The sequence below is a fragment of the Protopterus annectens genome, chromosome 4.part1 (genome assembly GCF_019279795.1).
Source record: "Protopterus annectens isolate FY-2018-M chromosome 4.part1, PAN1.0, whole genome shotgun sequence".
NCBI lineage: Eukaryota > Metazoa > Chordata > Ceratodontiformes > Protopteridae > Protopterus > Protopterus annectens.
The window spans coordinates 191,111,345-191,135,173 of NC_056734.1; the positions used below are offsets into that span (position 1 = coordinate 191,111,345).

Here is a 23,829-nt window from a genome sequence, read left to right on the forward strand (position 1 = left end):
TGACATCTGAAGAAACTGACACTATCTTCAGTACCTATTTTATCGAGTCAATATCTAAGCTACTCAACCCTAACCCAAACTACTCTACTACTATTTCCAACTTTTCTGAACCTACTCCTAATACTATCTCCTCAAATACCTTCTCCCTCAAACCTATACCTACTAGCTACATCAAAACTCTACTCTCTAAATTAAAACCATACTCAGCATCAGCTGACAGTATTCCTTCCACTTTTCTTCTACTAGCAGCTGACCCTCTTGCTCTCCCTGTATCTATCCTAATTATTCGTTCTATCTCTGAATCTAAAGTCCCTTCCATCTGGAAACAATGCTACACTTTACCCATACACAAAGGAGGTAACTCCTCTGATATCTCCAACTTTAGACCTATCGCTATCCTGTCCCCTCTCTCTAAAGTACTAGAAAAATGTATTTATAAACAAGTTATGCAGTATCTAATGCAGGAAAATATGCTTATATCCACTTAACACAGTTTCAGACCCAAACATAGCACCACTACAGCTCTATTATCCTTCCTTACCACTGTCTCTATAGCTATGGATGACCGTAAACTTATTTCTTGCCTATTCTTGGACCTCTCAAAAGCTTTCGACACCATCTCACACTCTCTTCTGCTGCACAAACTGCATAACCTCAACTTCTCCTCTAATACTGTTGCGTGGTTCTCCAGCTACCTCACTGATAGAACTCAATCAGTGCGATGCCACTCTGCACTCTCCCCTCCTCTCCGTGTAAAAATGGGTGTACCTCAAGGTTCTGTCCTAAGGCCTTTACTTTTTAATAGCTTTAGTAATCTGCACTATATTTCCTGTCCTCAGTCATCTTTAGTGCAATATGCAGGTGACTCTACAGTCATCACCATAGTCAACTGTCCCTCTAAGCTCTTCTCAGCTACTCGGGCATCTTTTAACTTAGTCGAAACATGGCTCTCCAACAACCATCTCATCCTTAACCCTAAAAAAACAAAGCTATTACGTGTCCTACTCCTACCTAAAAAATTCAACAATATTAAACCCTCCTTTTCCGTACATTCCCTTAATAACACTCCCTTTCAGGTAGAATCCAGCACTAAGCTCTTAGGCATCATCATCGACGATCAGGTTAAATTTGACTTGCATGTTAATAACTGTATCAAAAAGACTCATTCAAAACTAGGGCTCCGTTACCGTAACAAGAAATTCCTTACCTATGAAGCCAAGGTTACTCTCTTTTACCTACTGTCTACCCAGTCTAATGTACAACTTTCAAATTCTCACAAATCTTAACTCAACACTCCTGACCAAACTCAAATCTACCTACAACAAGGTAGCTAGATTTGCTGCCCAACAAACCTGCAAATCCCATCACTGTCTCTCTATAAAACACCTAAACTGGCTTGAATTACCCCACCAGCTTCTTCTCTCTCAGCTCTACACCAGTCACTCTATCCTATACCAGCCTTCCTACTGCCCGACACTATCCCCTCTCATCTCCCATTATTCTCCCTCCAGACCTCTCTGAAGCTCTAACCAAGACCTACTACAGATCTACAAACCCAAGTCTAAATTTGGACGTAACATGTACAGCTATCACTCCACTATTGCCTGGAATAGGCTGCCACTAGAAATCAGGAACCTTATCCTAAACAATTTAAGACAGCCACCATAGAGCACTTTAAAAGTCACTGGTCCTGCCACTGCACTCTCCCTCCTTAAACATACTTCCCATACCTTAATCTACTTTATGCCCTTAACTCACTGTTCTCACTAGCTCTGTCTAAACTTTGTTGACTACTCTTTCTACTGTCTTCTAAAACCTATTAAGCTAATCGCCTCAGAGAAACATTCTATAGTAATTGTCTTGCTTTCACGCAACTACATTATGATAAAATTGGGTTTTTGTAACCACTTACCCACAAAACTATATACATCTTAATAACATATTTATTGTTATACATCTTGAAAGAGCTTTCCTATACTCATGATTATTGACACTGTATATAACATTGTATTGCTACTTAATGCCTTATAATAATCCTGTAACATTGCTATTTAATGCTAATTTATAATGAAAATTGTATATGTTGGAGCCTTTCTCCCCAGGCCTCCACTGAAAAAGGGCTCTTCAGCTCAGTTGAACAAGCCCAGTCAACAAATGTAAAATAAATAAATAAATAATAAATAAAGTCACTAAGTTCTTTATTAGATGCAGTGAGCAGTCCGTCCCTGCTTTGATTTCCTTAGTCTACTCTTGTCGATGTGTGAACATGTCACTTAAACAATGTTCTCAGTGTTGTGTCTAACAGGCTTAACAAATTAACAGATGAATGAAATCTACTGTGACTCACTGGAAGGGGCTGCATTAAAATAGGAAAGTTTAATAAATGAAAAAGAGATGTACTGTGTACTCTTGACACTGCTTCACATTCATTTTATAAGCACTAAGAGACTTCCAGGAGGCAATATGCAGACAGACATTCACTTTAGTGACATGACAGGAACTGGACAACATGTCATCAGATGACATCCCACATGTACCATAGCCTTGAAGAATACATAGGCACATTGTACTGTACATTACAATCATCTCGTTAAAGTAAATGCATGTATTTATACAGAACAATGTCTGCAGTTCTCTATACTACAATATTCCATGCTGTACTATGAACTAGGGATGTCATATGACGTATGTTGATTTTCTAAGGCAACTGAATGTTATGACCATTCATGCCTTGCCAGTGCCCCCACAGGATGTACCTTCTATCTCCATGAGGGGCATACTATTCAGTTGTTGTTGTTGTTGTTTCTTTCGGCTTATCCCGGTTAGGGGTCACCACAGCGGAACTCCGGTCCGCTAATGTTTGGTAGGGGATTTTTACGTGGCAAGTTACCAGCCCTGACGCACAACCTTCAACGAAGGCACACCCATTTACGCATGCCTCCACACAGAAGACGCTCTAGCTGAGAATCGAATGCGACAACGTCTTACTGTGAGGCGACAATGCTACCACAGCACCACTAGGGGCATACTATTCAGTCTTGGAGTAAATTTGTGGATATTCATCTGGACATTGCGTTTGTTTAAGGGAAGGTGGTGTGTTGCACTGCTTAACTTTATGTGAAAATTTATTCCATATGTTTAGATGGTAGGATTATAAACCTGTCCCTTTGCTGTGTTTTGTTTACCCATTGGTGAAGATTGTTTCCTCATTCCAGTATTAGAGATACTGGACTTGCGAACAGGAGGTCTAAAATGTGGTCTTTAATGGAAAAGTAAGTGAGACAGAGTTCTCCCTTCTGTAAGACACTGAATAAATGGATGGAGTTTCCAGACTCTCTTTCTGGCACAGAAACTTTAGGCCTATAACCTTTTTGGTTAAGAATGTTTGGGGTCTGTCTAACTGTTTGCTATGTTGTACTTGATATGTTTTATGTGAGATTAATTTATACACAGCACGTGTGTGTCTGCGTATCATGCATACAAGCTGCACAGAATTTGTACTACTTAGGCGCCGTTCTTGCTATCGTAGGAGGTAATATAGTCTCACTACTAAGATGGCTTTCTAATTAATCTGTCAACTATAGGCATTTCATAGTTATTGTTACATGATTAGGTTAATATTCTTCACTCTGCTCTTTTTTTATTTTTTCTTTCAGTGTCAAGTAACATTGTTAATGTCAATTCCTATAACTTTACCTGATGTTACACTTTTGTATTCTGCGTAGGGATAACATATACTCTCTGTTGCAGCCTCTGCATTGAATAGTTGCAACACTTTATGACACAAACTGTCCCTTATTAGTAATGTCTGAATCACCACAGTGTTTCAGATAGGAACAGAACACTCCTGATCAAACATTTCCTGTTACATCTTAGCAGTAGTCCTTATTTTGTCTTAACAGTGTAAGACCCGTAGTGTGTTTCGTGTTTCTTTGACCTATAAAAACAGCTTCTTTTAAGTGTTTTGTGTCCTGGATTTTAGATTCTAACAAACACTCCAGGTCTCATCACAGGCAAATCTCTAAGCTGAGCTGTTGTGATAGAATGTCTTCTTTTGTTGTACTTTTGTCTAGTGAATTGCATATCTCGCATTTTCTATGGCTGAAAGGAGAGAAGATGTTCAGAATTTGTTTCCTCATTCTCCATAACAACTGAAAGTAAAAATTTCATGAGTTATACTTAGTGTTTCAACATTCAGAAAGAGTACGATAACAGGTTTGTGTAGATCTGAATAATACTTACTTGATGGCTTTTACTGATAGATTACTTCCTACACTTGACAATTAGCCTTGGGAATACTGTGCTGAATAAGTAGTGCACTCAAATTCCAAGTTTTGTGTAAATGCACAAAATTCTTTAGTAAGAAGCTCTGTATCATTATCAGGGATGAGCTCATCAGGGATACCATTACATGAGGTATTGGGAGGGTGGCTTAATGGTTAAGGTGTTTGCCTTACAAACACAAGGTGCAGGGTTTGAGTCTCACAAGAGATAATTGGCTAGGCTTAAAATGGCTCGCAAGGGCAGTTAGCTTAGTACTAAACTATGAACCTATGAACCTATGAAAAAATGGATTTCATCAGTATAATTATAGTATAACGATAGTTTGTGAATAGGTACATATCAGTTTGATAACCTGAAGATATTTAGTTTAGTAAACACAGATGAGACATGGACTGTCCCTGAACTGAAGTAAATTGGCAGCAGCTTTATGTTCTTCCTAGAATTTCTTGAGATCTTGTAGCCACAGTTTATGTATATGTGCGTATATATCTGTATATATATATATATATATATATATATATATGTGTGTGTGTGTGTGTGTGTGTGTGTGTATATATATATATATATATATATATATATATATATATATATATATGTATACACACACACGTGTATATGTATTTATATGTATAGTTTGTCACTCGGTTACTCTCATTGCATTATTTATATACACAACAGTTATATTATTTTTCACTTTATCTCTTTTTTTCTTTTCTTTTTTTCCTTGCTACTACTGTTGCATTTACCCACTATGTAGTCCCATTCATGCTTCCTGTGATTTCAGACCGTGATCTATTTTTCTGAAAAAAATGTGTGCTAAGCTTGTAAGTTCTATACGTCTCATTATAAAAAGTGTTATTTCTACCTTATTATGCCTTTGCTTTTTCGTGTTGGAATAAGCTTTTAATCTTGTGCTATTGTGGTTGTAATATTGCTGGCGCTTTCTGCACTGGCTTATTTTGAGACAGAGTCTTTTGTGGCCCAGATGGATTTTACCAGTAAATAATGTATGCTTTTTGTTTTTACGCATGCGTTTTCCACAGGATGCATTGAATTCAGACTTAAGTTTAGAGATACTGATGCAAAGCTCTCAGCATGGAGGTGTAAGGGGTTTTACTCCACAGATAAAAGTTTTGGCATTCATCACAATTGGTAAAATCATTTCTTGCATCATTCTTTTGCTCAGAAGACAAGTCTGAGAAATGCGTTTGTTCACACGTCTAGATTATTTTTTGAAAGATGATTGTATGACTGCTTTAGCAATGTGCAAATAAAGCATACAAAGCATGGAGATAGGGACATTACTGGAAATGCTACTACTACCAATCTAGGACATCTGATTTAAAACAGTAGAGTAGGAGGTGTGAAGGGTGTTGCCCGGTCATTAAGGATTTCTGTTTAGCATCCACTTTCTAGATGTCAAGGTTCATAAGGCTGAATTCAATTTCTTGCATTGCTAAGACTCTGCTGTTAAATATTATCAGTATTAGCATTATGCAAGTACTTGCTTATCTGTAATTTCTAATTAAGTTCTATGTTCCATTTCTGATCTTGTTTTATCCAAATCTGTAATGCTGGGCAAAGCAAATCTTTTATGCCATGTGGTAATTAGAAAGTTGGCTTTCAGGATACACAAACACATTTTGGGCAAAAACTTTAAAAGAACTGTCAGACGTATTGGGCTCCTTTAAAGTAACGGTTGTGTTGAAATTAAAGTGTTGTATGTCATCAAGCTATGTCTATATTGGGAAGTAGGTACAATTATTAACTAGTATCATGCATGTGAGCTTAAGTTCTGAACATTAACTTTATACTGTTCCACTGATTCATGATGTAGATGGTTACAAGTGGGGTCTTAATTCATCATATCTTCTTCTTCTTCTTTATCCACAGCGGATCACCTGTCCGCACATTGAATGGCAGTGGAGTTTAACCTTCCACAGAAGGCACACAAACCTAGGGCCAATTTAGAGTGTTCAAAACACCTGCAGCATGTCTTTGGGATGTGGGGACCATAGGGAGGACATGCAGACTCCGCACAGAAGGCACCCCAGCCGAGGATCGAACCGGAGAACCTCTTGCTGTGAGGCGGCAATGCTAACCACTGCACCACCGTGGCCGCCCACAAATTTACTTTCAAAGCAATAGACCAAATTCAACACAACATTCGAGGCGGTCCTCCAAATTCACCACCCGAAGAATGCGAACCGGCATGGCAAACAAGACTGAATGCCCCCGCTGAACCTGGGCCAAAAAATTCATCATATAGCGGTTAAAAATCTGAGAGAGCGCTTTTTATTTATGCATGTATTTGTTTATTTTTTGACTGTTAACTAGACAAAGATAATGCTTTTTGTTGCAGTCCCTTTTCAGTTGTTAACCGAAGCAATGAAGATAGGAGTTCATTGTAGTCAGTCAACCGGCATTTTTGGAAATTGGAGAAAAAAGAAGCATTCCTCCACCATTAAAAATAGATATGGAGGAAGCATGCAGGCTTCACATATTAGATTCTGGAACTCTTAGCTATAAATGTTACCAGGGAGGCACTTGGGTGCTAACATGGAACTGGCAGCCTAATCTGTGAGCTGTGTCTGTACTGATTGGTTTATTGAAGAAATGTGTATTCTGGTTTGGAAACTAGGAGACTTGGGGAATGAAAAGATAGCTGTGTCTAGCATCATCAGCAGAATTTAGCATTTAATATGAAAATACATCAATAAATTGAAATGATAATTAGTAAGTCAGATGGCATTGTGAGCAAAGTAGAGGATTTGTTCTAGGAATTAGTAGTTATAACAGAAGATACACATTTGAGAAACTTGATTAGGCAACAGAAAGATGGATTGTATCTCGGAACAAATAGCAGTGCAGCAGAAAATGAAAATATTTCGAGTAGAAATAGAAGGTCCTTGTTGTAAACCATGTGTAAGAAGTTTAAAGACACCCAAAGTTGATCATGACTTGGGTTATATTAGTGTTATAAGTCTGAGTGAAGGCCAGAAAAGTGTGGACATCCTTAACAAGACAAGATATGAGGACTGCCGTGGGCTGCATAGGTGGAGCAGCAGGAATAAAGTTGAGGCCATTCTACACTTCTTTATGGCAAGTGGCTTGATGGCTGCCAACTCATGGTTCAGACAGAGAGTCACATGATAACATACAAGAGTGGCCGACATGCAACTCTAGTAGACTTCTTCTTGGCAAGGAAGGGGCATTGAACAGAATCAGCTACTGCAGAATCATCCTCAGTGAAACAGTAAGCCAACAGAAACTGTTGGTTGCCATAATCAGCTTCAAGGAGTGGTCACAGAAGGCTCAAAGTTCAACAGTGACTAGACTGAAGACCTCGAAGTTGACTGGAAGGAAAGCACAAGAGTTCAAGGAAGTACTCTGTGCTCTAGCACCTCAGGAAGAAGTGCAGATAGGCGGAGATGAAGCAGCAGAAGAATGGCAGCACCTTAAAACAGCATGCTTGAGGACTAATGGTAGACTCTGAGCAAGAACTTCAGCAAAGGATAGCAGAATGGAATGCAAAACTGAAGGCAGATGGGATGAAACTAAGTACAGATAAAAGTTATAACCAGGTATGTGGGAGGGGGGTTGAGGGGGAAAGGAAGTCTGAATGAAGAGGTCAAAGCTAGAATCAGAGGGGCTATGTCCAGCTCATACAGAGTGCGAGGAGTAGTGTGTAACAGAATACTGCCAAAGAAGCTGAAAAGTAAATTGTACAAAAGACGGATGCAACCAGTTATACCGTATGGTATAGAAACCTGGGCATTGATGGTTGAGCACTTGTGGAAGTAAGAGGTGATTGAGGTGAAGTGGATGAGATGGGTGGTATAATGCACATTGTAGGACAGACAATGAAATGAGGACATCGGAGCAGAAGTCTGAGCAGCTCCAATTGCTAAGAATGTTAAAGGGAACAGATTATGGTATTCAGGGTTTGGGTTCATATGCAGGAAAACAAAAGATCTGGTGAAGTGTGGATGTCCAGCAAAGAGATGGATGGATTATATGAGAGAAACAAGTCTGGCATAATGACTGAAGAGGGTAGGAGAGTGGCATTGAATCATGAGAGATAGTGACAGTTTGCACACCACCCTTATCCCATGTTGAAAAATGGGGAAAAAGGGGTTGATGATGATGATGATGATGATAGAGAATTATTAATAGACTGAAAAAGAGAGAGGATAAATATTTGTTTGCAGGAACTAAAGTAGGAGAGTTCAAATGCATTTGAATAAACAGTGCTAAGGGAGGGAAAATAAAAGGGGCAGGGTATTAGTGAAGGAAGAATGGAGACTGGTAGTGTGAAGGAAGAATGGAGACTGGTAATGTGAAGGAAGAATGGTGACTGGTAATGTGAAGGAAGAATGGAGACTGGTATTGAGAAAGTGTAGAAGGGAGTGTGAAATGGATCATATGTAGGGTTACATATGAACAGACAAGATTGATAATGGCCTTGCTCTGTGGACAAATGATGATACTAGAAGACTTTGAAAGCTGTTTAGATAATGAGAGAGGGTGATGGGGTAATATAGAGGGTGATTTTAATGTTCTAACCCTGGTCATGAATAAGACTATACAGAAGAGTAGAGTTTCATGTTAATTATCAGATGTTAAGAGATAATGGATTAAGATGGGTATTATTAATGCATGGGAGAGTAAAATAGCTGGATGAAAAATAGGTTACGTTTAGCAAGAATGAATGAAAGCAAGCTGGTTGGTTAACTAGGATACTGGTGGAATAAGACATGATGCAGGCATGTAAATGGTGGAAATAGTGGAAGGGAGATATAAACTCATGCAGTGGTGCTCATTATATGGAACATTATAGGATGACAGTGAAAGTAGATATAGACTGAACTCCAAGAAGCTGAGAAGATGAGCAGGTAAATTGGTTATGGAGAATGGTGAAATGATTACTGGAAAGGAAGGAGAAGAGGAATAAAGCAATAGGATGAAATCCATGTGATGTGGGAGTGGAAATTAGGGGATACAGGGGAATAATAAGAAAGAGAAACAAAGTGGAGATGTTAAAAGGTTAATTAAAATTTACAGATTGTGAATAAAGAGGAGGAGGGGAAGAAAAAAATCAGAATATTAAGTTATTGAAGGAAGCGATGCAGGAGGCAGAAGGACAACTGAAGATAGAATTGAAAAGGAGCAGGACATTATGGTCATGTAAGGGGAAAACAAGGGTCAAATTATTGGTCTGGAGGTTAAAGGAACAACAGGGACGCCATCAAGAGATTGTTGCAAGGTTCTGACTAATAATATCCCAATACTTTGGATCTTCTGCCATATTTTTTTCAGTAAATGTCAGTGCCTTCTTGCTTATTTTTCTGTAGCCCTACTTGCAGTAATCTTTATTGTCAAAATCTTTCTCCATTTTTGTGTTGGCTTAGTTTTTAGAATACTTCCAAAATCCACTCTCTCCTTATTTCTTGACCTTACTTCCTGCTACATCATCTCTTTCACCTTTGAATTATAAACTTCTGCTTGTGTTATGTATCTGAGCATTAATCAAATGTGCAGCTTGAAAATATCCCTTCAAATCAAGTAAACATAACAACACAGCTGCCAGTGTCAACTGAAGGAAAAGTAGACATCTTCATTCTGGCTACATGACCATAACAGCAACACCAACAGTGAAAGCAGTGTAGCTTAAAATCCACTGATTGGGCTGTAAAGTCACTCGTAAACTGGGTTGAATTCTTAATACAGTGCCACAAACAGCTAATCTGATTAGTGGCAGCTGTGGTAGAACCACTGAACTGTGGGATCACCCAGAAACTGGTGGAGAAGCTGAATCCATGCAAAAAAAAGAAAAAGCAGGTACTGTCCCAATAAAAGTCAGCAAGAGTAGCAACAATGATAGTACAATAGAAACTGCAGCAAAGCTCAACAACCTGATGGGACAAACTTGCAAAACCACATTTTAACAGTATATCAAAAAAATAACAGTGAACAATGGGGAAGAGAATGTGAAGGTATCCAAACAAATAGCTCATAAACAGTAGGTTTGCAAGGTTCCTCTGAGGATCAAAAAAAAAATTAAATTGCAAAATGCAGAAATAGTCTTGAGTCCAAGTAGATAAAACAGAAATGGTTTCAGACCAAAAATGTCATAGGCAGTCATACTGCTGCTGTCATTGATAATGACCTTCAGGCTTTGCCACAGATCTCACCAAACTAACAGCATAGTTTCTGTTCAGTTTTTGATAACGTTTTACTTTTCTTCTTGCTCATTTCTTGTTAGCATACTGTTTTAAATAAACTTTTAAAGATTCTATTTTCAGCTAACGTGGCTTGTTCTCAAAGGGATTAGATAAAAAGATTCAGCCACATTAGTTTCTTGAAGAGGATACTTCCTTTACATGTAACTTCTGATACCAATAACTTGTAAGGCTCTTCTTGATATAACGTGTGCTAATTTTAACTCATTAGATGCCTAGGTAATGCATTGCAATCATTATTGTTGCTCAGTAATGTATTCATGAATACATCATATGTACGCTGTATGCTGTTATACTTTGTGACTGTAAGAGGTCTGGTTTTATAGCGTGTTCTTCATAGCATATTCATATTGTAGCTACTGTGGGAAAGCATTTCTTTTAATGCCATTGTCCATGATAATCCGTTTATTGCTAAAGGCCAAACTTAGTGACAGTGCTTTATTTTTCCTTCAGTGTGTGCATCGAGACCTTGCTGCTCGAAATGTCCTGATCTGTGAAGGGAAGCTAGTCAAGATCTGTGACTTTGGATTGGCCAGAGACATAATGCATGATTCCAACTACATTTCCAAAGGCAGTGTAAGTATCGACACATTTTTTCCTTTAATTAACCTTTTCATAGTGTTTATCCTCTGGTGTTTTCTTTCTTGGTAGTTATTTCTGTTTGTTTATAGCATTTTGTGCCTATTTATTGAGTTCTATACACTCCCTTTATGATTCAGAAAGGTAAGTATTTGAAGCGCATCATCAAAGCTACTATCTACTGACTTGACCATTTTTATTTGCCGATTTATGACCGGTTGGCACAACCAGTTTCTTTTCTCTGCCTAACTGATGTTTGGGCTAAAGTCTGGGCACGTGAGTATTAGTGTCACACTTGTAACTTGACATATTCTTACAAAGCCTGAGATAGCAATTGTTTGTATGTTTAAATTTATTTCCAAGGATAATGTGCTGGATCCATGAATCAGATGGATAAAGCCATGACAATGACCCACATAGCCTGGGATTGACTAGGAAGCCAGCAGGGAAGTGTCGGAGTGAGGAGGTAGCACAAGCTTACCTGTCCTGGGGGGAGATAAGGTAGTTTATTGTGCTGCAAGACTGCCCCAAACTCAATGGCCAAGCAGTGTCCTCTGTTGCCAGAGATGGGCACATATTGAAGCATGCATGCATGAATTTGACATGGTGTGCACCTCACTCATGAGGACTGCTGCAGACATATGGGAGATAGGATACTGTAAAACCCTGATCATTGTCTGTATAATGGCATTCTGTGATCAATTATCTCTCAAAGGGAAATAGTGGGCCATCTGGTCAGTTTGTCAGGGTTGATGGTCAGCAGGCAGTGGAGAAGAATATAAAAAAATAAAAGGTAATCTGGTATTTTACATAATGTTATGATAAACATATTTGTTACCTGTAGCAAATGTTAAACAGCTAATTGGTGCATCTGTATAGCTGTACATTACTTAATATTATGAAGTGTACAGGATTTTTCAGTGTTCACCCACCTCCCCTACATCAGTCAGCCTTCATGCAGCAGAAGGTACTGAGTTTGTTTCGGCGCTCATAGTATTGAAGGGAAGCACATGATATTCTATGAGTATATAAGATAACCCATGAAAATGACATCACAAAAGTTTGGTACTGACATCTTCTCATGTATGTATGGCAGGAAAATAAGATTATAACTTTCAAATGCATGCTCCCACTATTGCCAGCAATTGATAGCAGTGATCTTCTATAATACATTAAATTCACTTTTTACAAATTCCACTGAGACCGGCCTGAATCTGTCTGTTATTAAGGCATGATCAGTTGGTTAGAATATGGTAATCAGTGGTCTGGTGCTTAGCTGAGATTCAGTGAAAGTGTGCTTCTCTGCTGGCTGGTACTTAACAGGGTTGTCCACAGTTTGTAAAGTCATTAACTTATGTGATATAGCACGATGATGCTTATTAGTTTATATGTGACCATGTGTAGAATGTTTTCAGAGATAAATGTAAAATAGAGACATACTAAAAAGTAAAACTGCCTGATTTCATAAACACACTTTGCTATATTGGTATGTGTTCTGAAAAAATTGTTTGTAAGCTACTACTAGACATCCGACACATTAGAGACAGATCCCAATTCAGAAAGACAGTAAAAATTCACTTAAAGAAAAACAAACTATGTCTGTGCTATCTCACCCCTAACTGACCCATCTCTCTAAGGTATCCTATTCTCTCATCTTGCTACTACTTCATTGAAGCCCTACATTTTTCCTAATCTCTCTTTATTGCAACACTGCTACCCACCTTTCCTGCCTCTGTGTGTCTAATCTACACTCTTAAAAAAAATATTTTCGTACTTGACCATCTCTTCTCCTATTCACAGCCAGTTTAATTTGTGGTATATAACTTTTCAATAGTTAAATGACTGTATTATTTATTTTACTCTTCTCTGTACCTCCTCATGCTGAAATGTAGATTCTAATGGCAATGTATGTTAACTTGTTATTGTTTATGTCTATGTGATATTTTGTGTTATTATAAGTCAATTCAATTTGAATGTGTTTACTGTGGAGCTTTTCTCCACGGTCTCCACTGAAAAAGGGCTCTGTCCCAGTTGGACTAACCCAATCAACAAATGTCAAATAAATAAACAAAATAAATAAATGTAGGCTGCATCCAGAGAAAAAAATCAAAACTGACATTTCAGCATGTGGCCATATTCAAAAGTAATCTAATACATAAAACAAAACAACAAAATCTGTGGAGGATCGGTTTCTGTAGCCTGTTATTGCAAGTTGCTAGAATAGTGATTTTTGAATTTTATTTCCTTGCACGAACGAGTCTTCTAATGGACACTTAACATTACAGTTTTCTATTACAAAGACTGTTTGCAGGTGTCGCCTATGTGCATACCACAGGATAGTTAAGTAAGTTTGTGTGTTTGTGTCTGTGTCCACACACTCTAGTGATACTAAATGCCACAACAGTTTAAGTAAATCTTTAAAAAGTCAGTGTGTTTTTTGTTATACAACAAATTTCTACAGATTATGTAATTTAATGTTGAATGAAAACCTTCCCATAACATCCATATCGGGCATGTCTATCAGTTCTGAAAAGCAGCAGTTATAGGAGCATCATTATTAGTAAGTATTACGTTAGCACTCCAAGATGCAAAGGCAGTAATGTTCATTGTAGTATGAAATGGTCCATTCAGATATACTCAGTCATACTAATGCTTCATAAGTGAAATAAAACCTATGTTATCATCTTCCTTTACTGAAATATCTTCTACATGATGAAGTAAGGCACATGAAAAATAGATACTTGTCTGAAAAGTTGAATGTTCTTAATTAGAATATTTCTGTTTTTTTAACATAGACATTTTTGCCTGTGAAATGGATGGCCCCAGAGAGCATTTTCAATAACCTTTATACCACACTGAGTGATGTTTGGTCCTATGGAATCCTGCTGTGGGAAATATTCAGTTTAGGTATGTGCTTTAGTCAGTTAAATTAAAGATCTTCTTAATGCCAGAAATGTTGATAGAGGGATGGATTCATGAATGCCTACACTAAGTGTATATGATCTGTACTCAAGAACAATCCTACCACATTGTTTGTGTTTTCTAATGACTCAGAAAGATTGCAGTAAGTGTACATGTATTCTACACATTGTGGTAACTTTTATGAATCTCCCTCAATGTTTAAGGTTGCAAGAAAATTGGTAGGAAAACTAAAATTAGGAGGAAGAAGGTAGGAGTTATGCTTGTGTTGTCTATTCACTCAGAATAATGTACACTTAGTTTAGGCATTAATGAATTTGGCCTATTATCTATTTGCGCATGCTCTATATTTTACTGTCCAGATTTCACTGCATCTGCAGGAATTTAATTTGAGCTTACAATACCAAGATTACTCACATGATCTAACGTGCCAATGATAGAAATTACATTACGATAATGGATCGCACTATTTTTACATTATCTATTGATCTTGCTTATCAGACTTCTGTTGTATTTCTGGCAATCATGTCTTATCTTTGTTCAAGTATCTTCTCAGCAAAACCTCCTGTCAGAGCATATGGTGCATGCATATCAAAACAAAAATGTTGGCATTTAGTTGGTTCTAAATGTCATGAGCAGGGGACTGTCTCTGTCAGACTCAAGTGAGACCAGCAGACAGCCAAAGATGATTTACAGCTTATAGCTTTCACTTATTCTCCCAAGGAGGTTAAGTACTGAACAGTAAAATTTCCCATTCCCAAAACATTCTTTTAAATATATTCAAACTGAAAAATGTAAAAGAGATGTAAAGTCAGAGATAATTGTGGCTTTGATGACAAATGTCGAAATTCAACAGACAAATTTAACCTGTGGAATAAAGTGTAAAGTAGCCAAGTTGTGCTTCATTTTAATATAATTTTCTTTTTTATTACTGTATTATAATAGTTTTGGATCTTTTCTCTGCTTGGATTATATTAACATCTATTATTACAAAACCTGGATTAAAGATTCAAAATTCACATCACAGATTCCAAGGTATACCCCCTTTCACTGTTAAAAGTTTAATTGAATACTTGTCAGTATCTCAGAATTTCAGTTTTGTTAAAGAAACTTTAAAGTCAGTAACTAAAGTTCATGTCTAGAAACCTGACATATACCGTTTATCTCTCTGCTTACCATGAAAATTTCCTGACTGAATTCCATGACACAAAAAAGCAATGAAATTGCAATGGTAATGTGGGATGTTTATCTGCTGAAACATTTATTCACAAACCAGTCAACATCAGAGAAATGCAGCCAGATAATAGACTGTCTTAATCAAATGAGTTTGGAATAAATACCGTATGGATTGGTAATAAATTAAATATCATACTTTCAAATTTGTGATATTTCTGATGCTCAGCCAAGGTTATATTTGGTGTAATCAACAGAGATTGCAATGCCATGATGTTTAACATAAGCATAAAATTAAACATACTCATAAATCACCTTTCCTAGATTTTAGTACTGTGACACAATAGCTGACATATTCATGAAAACTGTTTCATAACTTGGGTTGGACAAAGAGGGCATCTACCCTGAGGCCAAAGTATTTGCTGTCAGCACAAACCAAATCAGTCTTAAGTGCATTATAGCTGGTAAAGCACGTGTGATCAAAACTGAAGAGCATAAGGCTCCACCATGTGTGGCATAATTTGTAACAGCTGCTTGTTACAAATGTAGCAAGTTCAGTCGTACTGGAATTTTTCTGTAAATACTGCTCTGTAGGAGTTGTTCTGGTAAACTAAATACAAGGACAGAAACACAGTTTCAGGAAGAAACTGCTTAAACACTCCAATGTTACTGTGCAGACTTATCACTGTAAGAGATGCATACCATTCCCAAAGGGAACAATGGAACAGAAAGAATTCTTGAAGTTTTTATCTGAGGTAACACTTAATGTTTTGCAACACTGCCATATTTTAACCACATATATTAATGTAAGTTCAAAAGCTGCTTGATTTTTGTTACATTAAACCGGAGACTTTGCCAGTCTTTCACATGCAAAATGTTTGTTTGCAGGTGGTACACCTTATCCTGAACTGCCAATGAATGATCAGTTCTATAATGCAATCAAACGTGGGTATCGTATGTCAAAGCCATCATACGCATCAGAAGAAATGTAAGTTAAATGTTGAAGCCATTTTTCTAGCTTTAGGAAGCCGACACAACAGCCAGATGCCTAGGCATGAGCTTTTAACCACTACCGAATGGTATTAAACTGCATTGTAGTATTCAGTTTCTAACACTGCCCCTATCCCTTTTCAGTGTTTCTCTAACTTTTTAACACTTGCTGAGAAAACTAGTAGATCTTTTTCTCTTTTTTATTAAAGTCAGGATATGAGGATTTCTGAGTATTCTTGACTGTTTTGAAGACATTTGAATTGAGTATGTCAGCTGTTGATGAAATTGACTTTATTGCATGATGATGTGCTGAATGAATGAAACAGTAAAAATTTGTTTTCAGTCAAACTCGTTACATACTAGCATTCATGTCTTGTGTTAGTGAGCTGAAGGCCTGTAGGGAATGAAGTAACAGCTTGCTATGTGAGTGATATAATGTAGTGCCCTCAGTAAGAAGCATTACTGTAGTATGTAAGTAACCCTCAAAAAAATATTGTGATGTCACCCTGTAATATTAAAGATTTTCATTGGCCAAGTATAGGAACAAAGATCCTCAAGTGAAACAATAAGTGTCTAGGCTTCCTCTGTGACTTTTTACCAACTACAATTGTGTTAGTCCCTTCGATTGCATAATAGAATCGCAATCCATGGTGAAACAAGAGGTCAGTCTTACACCAATGGTTCTTCTTCTCCTCTTCCTCGTTACAATAATCATTAGTATTTCTTTTTTTGTCAATGTTGTCTTACCTTTCTTTAATATCAGAACATTACGTAGCTATAATAATATTAGATACAGCAAAATTGCTTACAAAACTAGGCTGCTCACTTCAGCACTAGATGAAACATCTTGGTAGCATAATTTATGGAACTTAGCTCAAATTAAAGTTTAAATATAAAAAGGGACCTTAAGCTTTAGTTTACTTCTTGCAAAAAAAGCACCTGTTTACCTTTTGCATTAAAGCAACTTTCTTTTTCATTAAACATTATAATGCTAAGTGCCTTCTTAGTAAAAAAAAAAAAAAAAAAAAAAAAAAAAGTTGATAACCAAAAGTGTCATTTTCCAGTGAATGAAAAAAAAGCCAAACTATGGGATGTTAGTGAGCACAAAATCAACATTAAACATTTGAGAAACAATGTTTACCATACTCGCGTTCCCTCCTTATTTATTCTGAGTATTAAACTGCATACCTCTGGATGGGGAGCAAGTGAACTTAACATGTTGACTGTTAACTTTCTACATTGAAACTTTACTAAAAGTCCATTCGATATTTAACATCCTTAACTATAAGTTTGGGGGTCCATTATACAACTGACCACTTTTGAAGAGGGGCTTGTACAGAACTGCAGTGATAGGTTAGTATGACATTGGACTGGTGATATAATCCCTGCTTCGTTTATATTCTGCTTCTGAGATAGTGTTTGCAAAACAAACAGCATTTTACAAAAAAAATGAGTAAGGGTACAACATACTACTCATTCTGGGTGTTTGTCTTTTGTTTAGATGCAAATAATATGGTTTAGCTGTCATTTAAATGCTCTGTTTGATACTTCTTATAGTTCATTTGTATACTAAAGTGCAGCATATGTAATAATTACACCTACTGGGGGGAACTCTGCTACTTATAAATTCATATTATTTTATACAGTGGGAAGAATAGGAAAACTAACTCCTCCATATTATACAAGTAATTTTAGAACTTGCACATCTATCAAGTAGGCATTTAAAGTCGGTCAGGAGCTTTGCATTTTTAATTGACTCCTAATTTATTCTAAACGTTTGGAATGTGTTGAGTCTCTTTTTTCAGTTTTATTACAATTATAGATCATCTTTAATTGTTGATCCCTCAAATCTCTAGGTTTAGAAAATTCTAGACCCATCAGTTTTAATAGTAATTCTGATTTAGCTGTCTTGAATGTCAAAGTTTACTTCTGAGTTTACAATGAGCACAGCTAAATAATGTATGATCTTTTAACCATGTATTGTGCAGTTTATTGAATACTGAAAGAATCATCATAGTAAATCTTATTTGAAATGACTAGTAATTTAACTTTGGTTAGAATAATTTCAGAAGGTAGAAGTAACTTTGGGTATTAGTCTGATGAAAGTTTTGTGTATTGATTTGCTAGTGTTCATTATTTTGAAGGTAATACCTTACCTGTTACAAGCCTTAGGATTTAGTAAGATTAACATGCTGTTAAGATCATAAACAATGCAAGGCAACTGAGCCACAAAGCCATTTCCCCCTTGCCAGTACCCACTCTTAGGCCTTGCATCCCTTTTCAATGTGGGTCAGGCCAGTCATACCAGGGATGAATTTATGAATACCCATCCATCTGTTCATCTCCTTTTTAAAGACCCTTAGTCTGCATACTGCTTACCTTGGAGAGAAAGCTTGTTTCACTCATGGTTTTGGCACTGCATGATAAATCTGTCCTTCCACTTTGTGTTATTTGTTGACGTAGATTTAAATATCTGGCTGTTGTGTTGGTAGGGTGTTTGAATTTTCAAGGAATAAGAGTTCTTGGAATACTAGATCCCATATGGGCCCAAAAGGTAATGCACAGATTTCCTCTTAGGAATCTGAATGATACTGAATATAGGGATATATAGCCTCCAGTCTCTTGGTAGCTCAGTTTTTTTTAACCCATGATCTTTTTAGTAAGAAACTCTAGGGTCTATACAAATGCTTGATATGTTTAGTAAGGCACATCCCAAAGGGGGGCATAGTACATAATGAGGAGTCTGATCAGTACGGGGTACAAGAAGTTGATGGCTTCTTTTGATCTAGAGGAAATGCCTTTGGCAATGAGCTGTGTAATGTAAAAAGATTTCCTTACAAGCAGTGCAACATGATGGTCAAACATGAGGGAAGCCATCCATCCAAATGTCCAGTTATGTCATTACTTTCTCATTTTGAAGTTGTGCCTTTTTATATTATAAGTTGGAGCTAAGAGCTACTTGCTGAATGCCACAGTATTGAATGCCTTGGCAAAGCCAAGGTATGCTCTGTGGACATCTTGCCCACAGCCTATGACCTGAGTAACCCTCTTAAAGAAAGTCACTAGATTCTGAAGACAAGGTCTACCCTAAAAAAAGCCAAACTGCTGGGGGTTGAGTCTGATACGATTTTTGATATCATAGTTAACTAGGCCACTTATGATGCATTCCATGACTTTGCATATAAGACTCAATAGTCTGATAAGTCTCTAATGCCCGGGGTCTGTGGTGAGGCCACTCTTATGGAGTGGTATCACAACAGCTGTGTGCCACACTTATGGGACAAAGACAGTTGTTAGGCTCAGGTTAAAGAGATGGAGGAGTGGTCCCACCAATGCATATTTACTGATATTTATTAGGCAAACTACTCTTGTGGTGACAGGTGTTGAGTATTGGACTGGAGTGCAGATGGTCCTGGATTCTAGTACAGGGTGTGGCAGCTTTTCTCACACTGTTCTGACATTGCAGTTTATACAAACATATTGTAGCTTGCAGTAATTAGTGTTTTGTTAGGATGTTGACATAATGGTTAAGGTGCTTACCTTACCAAGGTGCAGGGTTTGATTATCACAGGGGATAATTGGCTAGGCTTAAAAAAGGCCCAGAAGGGCAGTTAGCCTACTACTAATCTATGAAGAGACTATTTGCTTCCTGGATGAGTGGATGGGGCACTGTAAATTATTACCAGGGATAGCACCCAAAACCCAGTCTTAGGTATTGACTAGTACCACTACAGTATTGCATTGGGTTGAAATGGCTAGGCTTAAAATGACCTTCAGATCGATAGATTAGTAATCTCCTGTGATCCCGGAATGTTGTCAGACCCAGTAGTTGAAGAGTTCCGCGCTCTGGAGATTGCTTTCAGTACGTGTTCTTTTGTGATTGATGGTGGTTTGATTCCACCTGAGATAAATGGGCTTGGATTAGATGTCTCTGGAGTGACGTTGGCACTAAATTTATTTGTCATTATGTTGGCAGTATCCACTGGATCAGAGCAGGTAGCACCATTAAAGAAGGATTTGTAGTTGTCTTGGGCTTCTGTAGTTTGAGTTCATGTGAGTCCTTCATTTTTCTCATGTCCTTTCTTGGTTTGTGTCTCTGTTTGATATTGTTCTTAATTTGTTTCACGTTTTTTTTGTTCATCTGTATAGGTTAAGGAGTTTCTTCCTTTTTATTGCTTGAAGAGTATCGCACTAGTTTGCATGTAAACATCCCCACTTGTCAGATGTATTTGGGGCTGCCAAGTTAATACATTTGCCCAGGTGTGACTAGAGCTTGTCTGCATAACTCTCTGCATTAGCGACACACCATTGTACTCATTTTGATGAAAAAGGTGACTTAACATGTGGCTTGACTTGACCAGTAAAACAGGCTACCTTGATGATGGTACATACAGATGCTGAATTTGTTAGAATTAGTTCAAGTATAGTTTGTCCTCTAGTAGGTTATTTTACAGTCTTGTGCAGGGAGTTTTTGTTTATATAATCTAAGAATGTGTGCAAATATCCTGTGATGGTAGTATAGGTCCCCCATTTCATCAGTGTATTTTTTAGAGGCATTCTATTGTAATAATCAGGTCCTCTATATTACCTGCTTGTTCTAGTGTTTCGCATAACTTTGCACTACCATAAATACATGTTTGCCTAAAAAATCATGTTTGCATTTGGAAATAAAAAAATTACACCCTGCCTTCTTTGACCAATTTTCATTTGGATATTCATTTAATTTTTGTATGTCTGTGGCAGAGTTAATTGCTGTCCCAGCCTTGTTGTCACCTGTGTACTTTGCCTGCCAAGTAAATGAAGATGTAGAAAATGTTGAAAATAGTAAGTTAAATGATACAGGTCCTCAAGGAAACCTCTAGGAGTCTTCCAGTTTAATTGGTCCATCAGTAGATAATGTTTGTAAGACAGATAGTCTCTGGGTGTAGTCTGTCAGCCACTGAGTCAGTCATTTCATAATATATGTATTAATTGCTAAAGATAGCATAGTTGAAATGGTACGTTCAGATTATCGCAACCAGATTTTTACAGAGGCATAACTGTCAGTGTTCACGGGGAAACGAGGTATGTAGTATTCAGGAAGTAATACGTTTACATCAAAGAATGCAAAAGACAGTATGGACGAAACGTGGTTATACATGTTTTGCTTGGGTGAGGTGTTTCAACATCTCTGTGATCATTAATTTATTTGTGAACTGCAGTGTTTCATTGTAATTTAATTACATTATACTTAAAATTATTTTATTACAAAAGATCATACTGGAATAAAACTGTTCTCAAATTAAAAAAAAGTTGTTTATATTCGCTCAGGAATGCTAAATGTTTTTACAGCCACCGTTTTTGTAACACAAACAAAGTTTTTGAGTCACAACAGGAAACTGCAACAGATTGATGTGATTAGCTAACACTTGGAAAAGGATGAACCACAGAAACAGTCTGTTTAAGAGCGAGTCTGCAGAAATAACAGCAAGGAATTACAACCTTTCTGTCATGCAGAAGTTAGCCTTGCTGGGTGTTGGGAGCAGAAGAAATGACACTAAGCATACAACTGATTTGGCTTAACAGTCCTTGCACTGTTAGCCTTGAGGATAGACTTAGCAAGTTTATCTCAGTGAGCACTTAAGTGAACAAGTCTATGTTATACTGAAAACGGATGTTCCAAATCCTAACTACTATTGCTTAATATTGTTTATTATTTATCTGGATGAATTATTTATATAATTACCTACTTCAAACTTCTTGTTAACATATCTACTGTGTTTATATATACACTCGTTTCCCAAGAACAGTGACAGTTATGCCTCCGTAAACATCTGGTTGCGATAATATGCAAGTACCGTTGAAATTATTACACATTGTGGCAAAGTATCAAATATGTTTGCTAAATCTAAGAATATCACAATGACTGTGCATTCAGTATCATTTATGTAGCTTGCTGTGTCATAAAAGTTCATCACATCAATTAAAGTTAATTATCATTTAAAAACAATGTTGGGAAATGCTATTTTACTGTATTGAGTAATTCTATTATTTGTTTTTGATACATTTTCAGAGCATCTATCAAAGATAGAAGTAATACTTAAGTACCTGTAATCATTCACCAAACTTGTATCACCCTTTTTATAGACAGGAACAGTGGTTGGTGATTTCCATAGAAGTAAACACAGCTCACAGATAGCCCAACAAAATCTCCATGGCTCGAACAGGAATACCAAACAGTTTATTGATGTACAAGAAACACTGAGTTAAGCGCTTTCATCTGTTTAACAGACTTCATCAGAACCTGATTCTGATGAAGTCTGTTAAACAGATGAAAGCGCTTAACTCAATGTTTCTTGTACATCAATAAACTGTTTGGTATTCCTGATCGAGCCGTAGAGATTTTGTTGGGCTATCTGTAAGCTGTGTTTACTATTGGAAATAACTGTCATTTGGTTCCTGGATTACTTTATTTCCATAGAAGTGGAACTTGATCACATTTTAGAAGGCACAATGTATAATGCAAAGGAACTCCTTACAAGGTTAAACAAAAACAAACAAACCACTTGTAGAATTAAGACCCATGCCCACAGTATACTTAATTATTTCTAAGATTTTTAAAATTTCTTGAATTTCAAAATACAAGCGTCTAAATACATTATGTCCATTGACAGATGGAAGTCATCACAGGAATGGATATCTGTAAAATTAAATATTGAATTTGCTTCCTCAATATGTGCAAGAAAAGATTCCATTTAAAGTGCTCCTGGACTAGCTGATAGTTTTTTTAGCTAAGTTCTATCTGGAAGGTGCAGCCCCGCTCCGTTTCCTCCGCTCATTTTGCTCTTTTCCCACCCACCCCCATATCATTACCTTTATACCTATCCATACAACCACATCCACTCACTTCCTCGCAAATCCCCCACCCCTCTACTTCCTGTTCTCATACTACCTCCCTTCTTTGCTCCTCCCCACACTTACCTACTATCCACTATCAAAGACTACTATACCTTACTCCTACCCATTCCTCTCATCCTCTGTTCTACATCCCATAAAGTGGCATGTCTCTTATAACTCAAACTATACTCTTACCTTCTCTACTCCTTATACTCCATAACCTCACCTCCTATCACTCACAGTTACCTACTCCCTATTTCCATCCTTCAAACACCACTCTTAACTCAAGTACTACACCACAATCCTATCTACTAATTTGTCCCTCCATCCTTCCCCCCCCACCACTCCCATTCCTAAAATAAAAATATCTCCCCCTTCCCCATTAAAACAAAAAAAAAAACAAAGTCTACTTACTCAAATTAAAACTCCATTACAAACCTCTACTTCTATCTGGTGACATTCATCCTAACCCAGGCCCTATAGACACTACCCTGAACAATAACCCCCCTGTATCTAAACCTGCCAACCCCTCCAACCCACAAAAACAAATACAATTCTGCTGTATCAACATCAGAAGCCTTGTAAATAAAGTTCAAGAACTCCATGCTTGGATAGCTAACTATAATCCTGACATAGTTACCCTAACTGAAACATGGTTAAAACCACACCATCTGGACAGTGAAATCATCCCTCCTGGCTATAATATCCTTAGATTAGATTGACCTAAAAGAAAAGGAGGAGGAGTTTCTCTCAAATCAGTCCCACA

General features: G+C 37.3%; 1 protein-coding gene across 1 annotated transcript in view; it reads left to right on the forward strand.

Moving 5' to 3' along the window:
• Positions 1–23,829, forward strand: part of PDGFRB (platelet derived growth factor receptor beta) — a 743,049-nt gene that overhangs the window by 622,099 nt on the left and 97,121 nt on the right. The window contains exons 17-19 of the mRNA XM_044070754.1: positions 10,980–11,102; positions 13,901–14,012; positions 16,086–16,185. Of these exons, the coding sequence (XP_043926689.1) occupies positions 10,980–11,102; positions 13,901–14,012; positions 16,086–16,185 (335 nt within the window). The remainder of the gene's footprint in view (positions 1–10,979; positions 11,103–13,900; positions 14,013–16,085; positions 16,186–23,829) is intronic.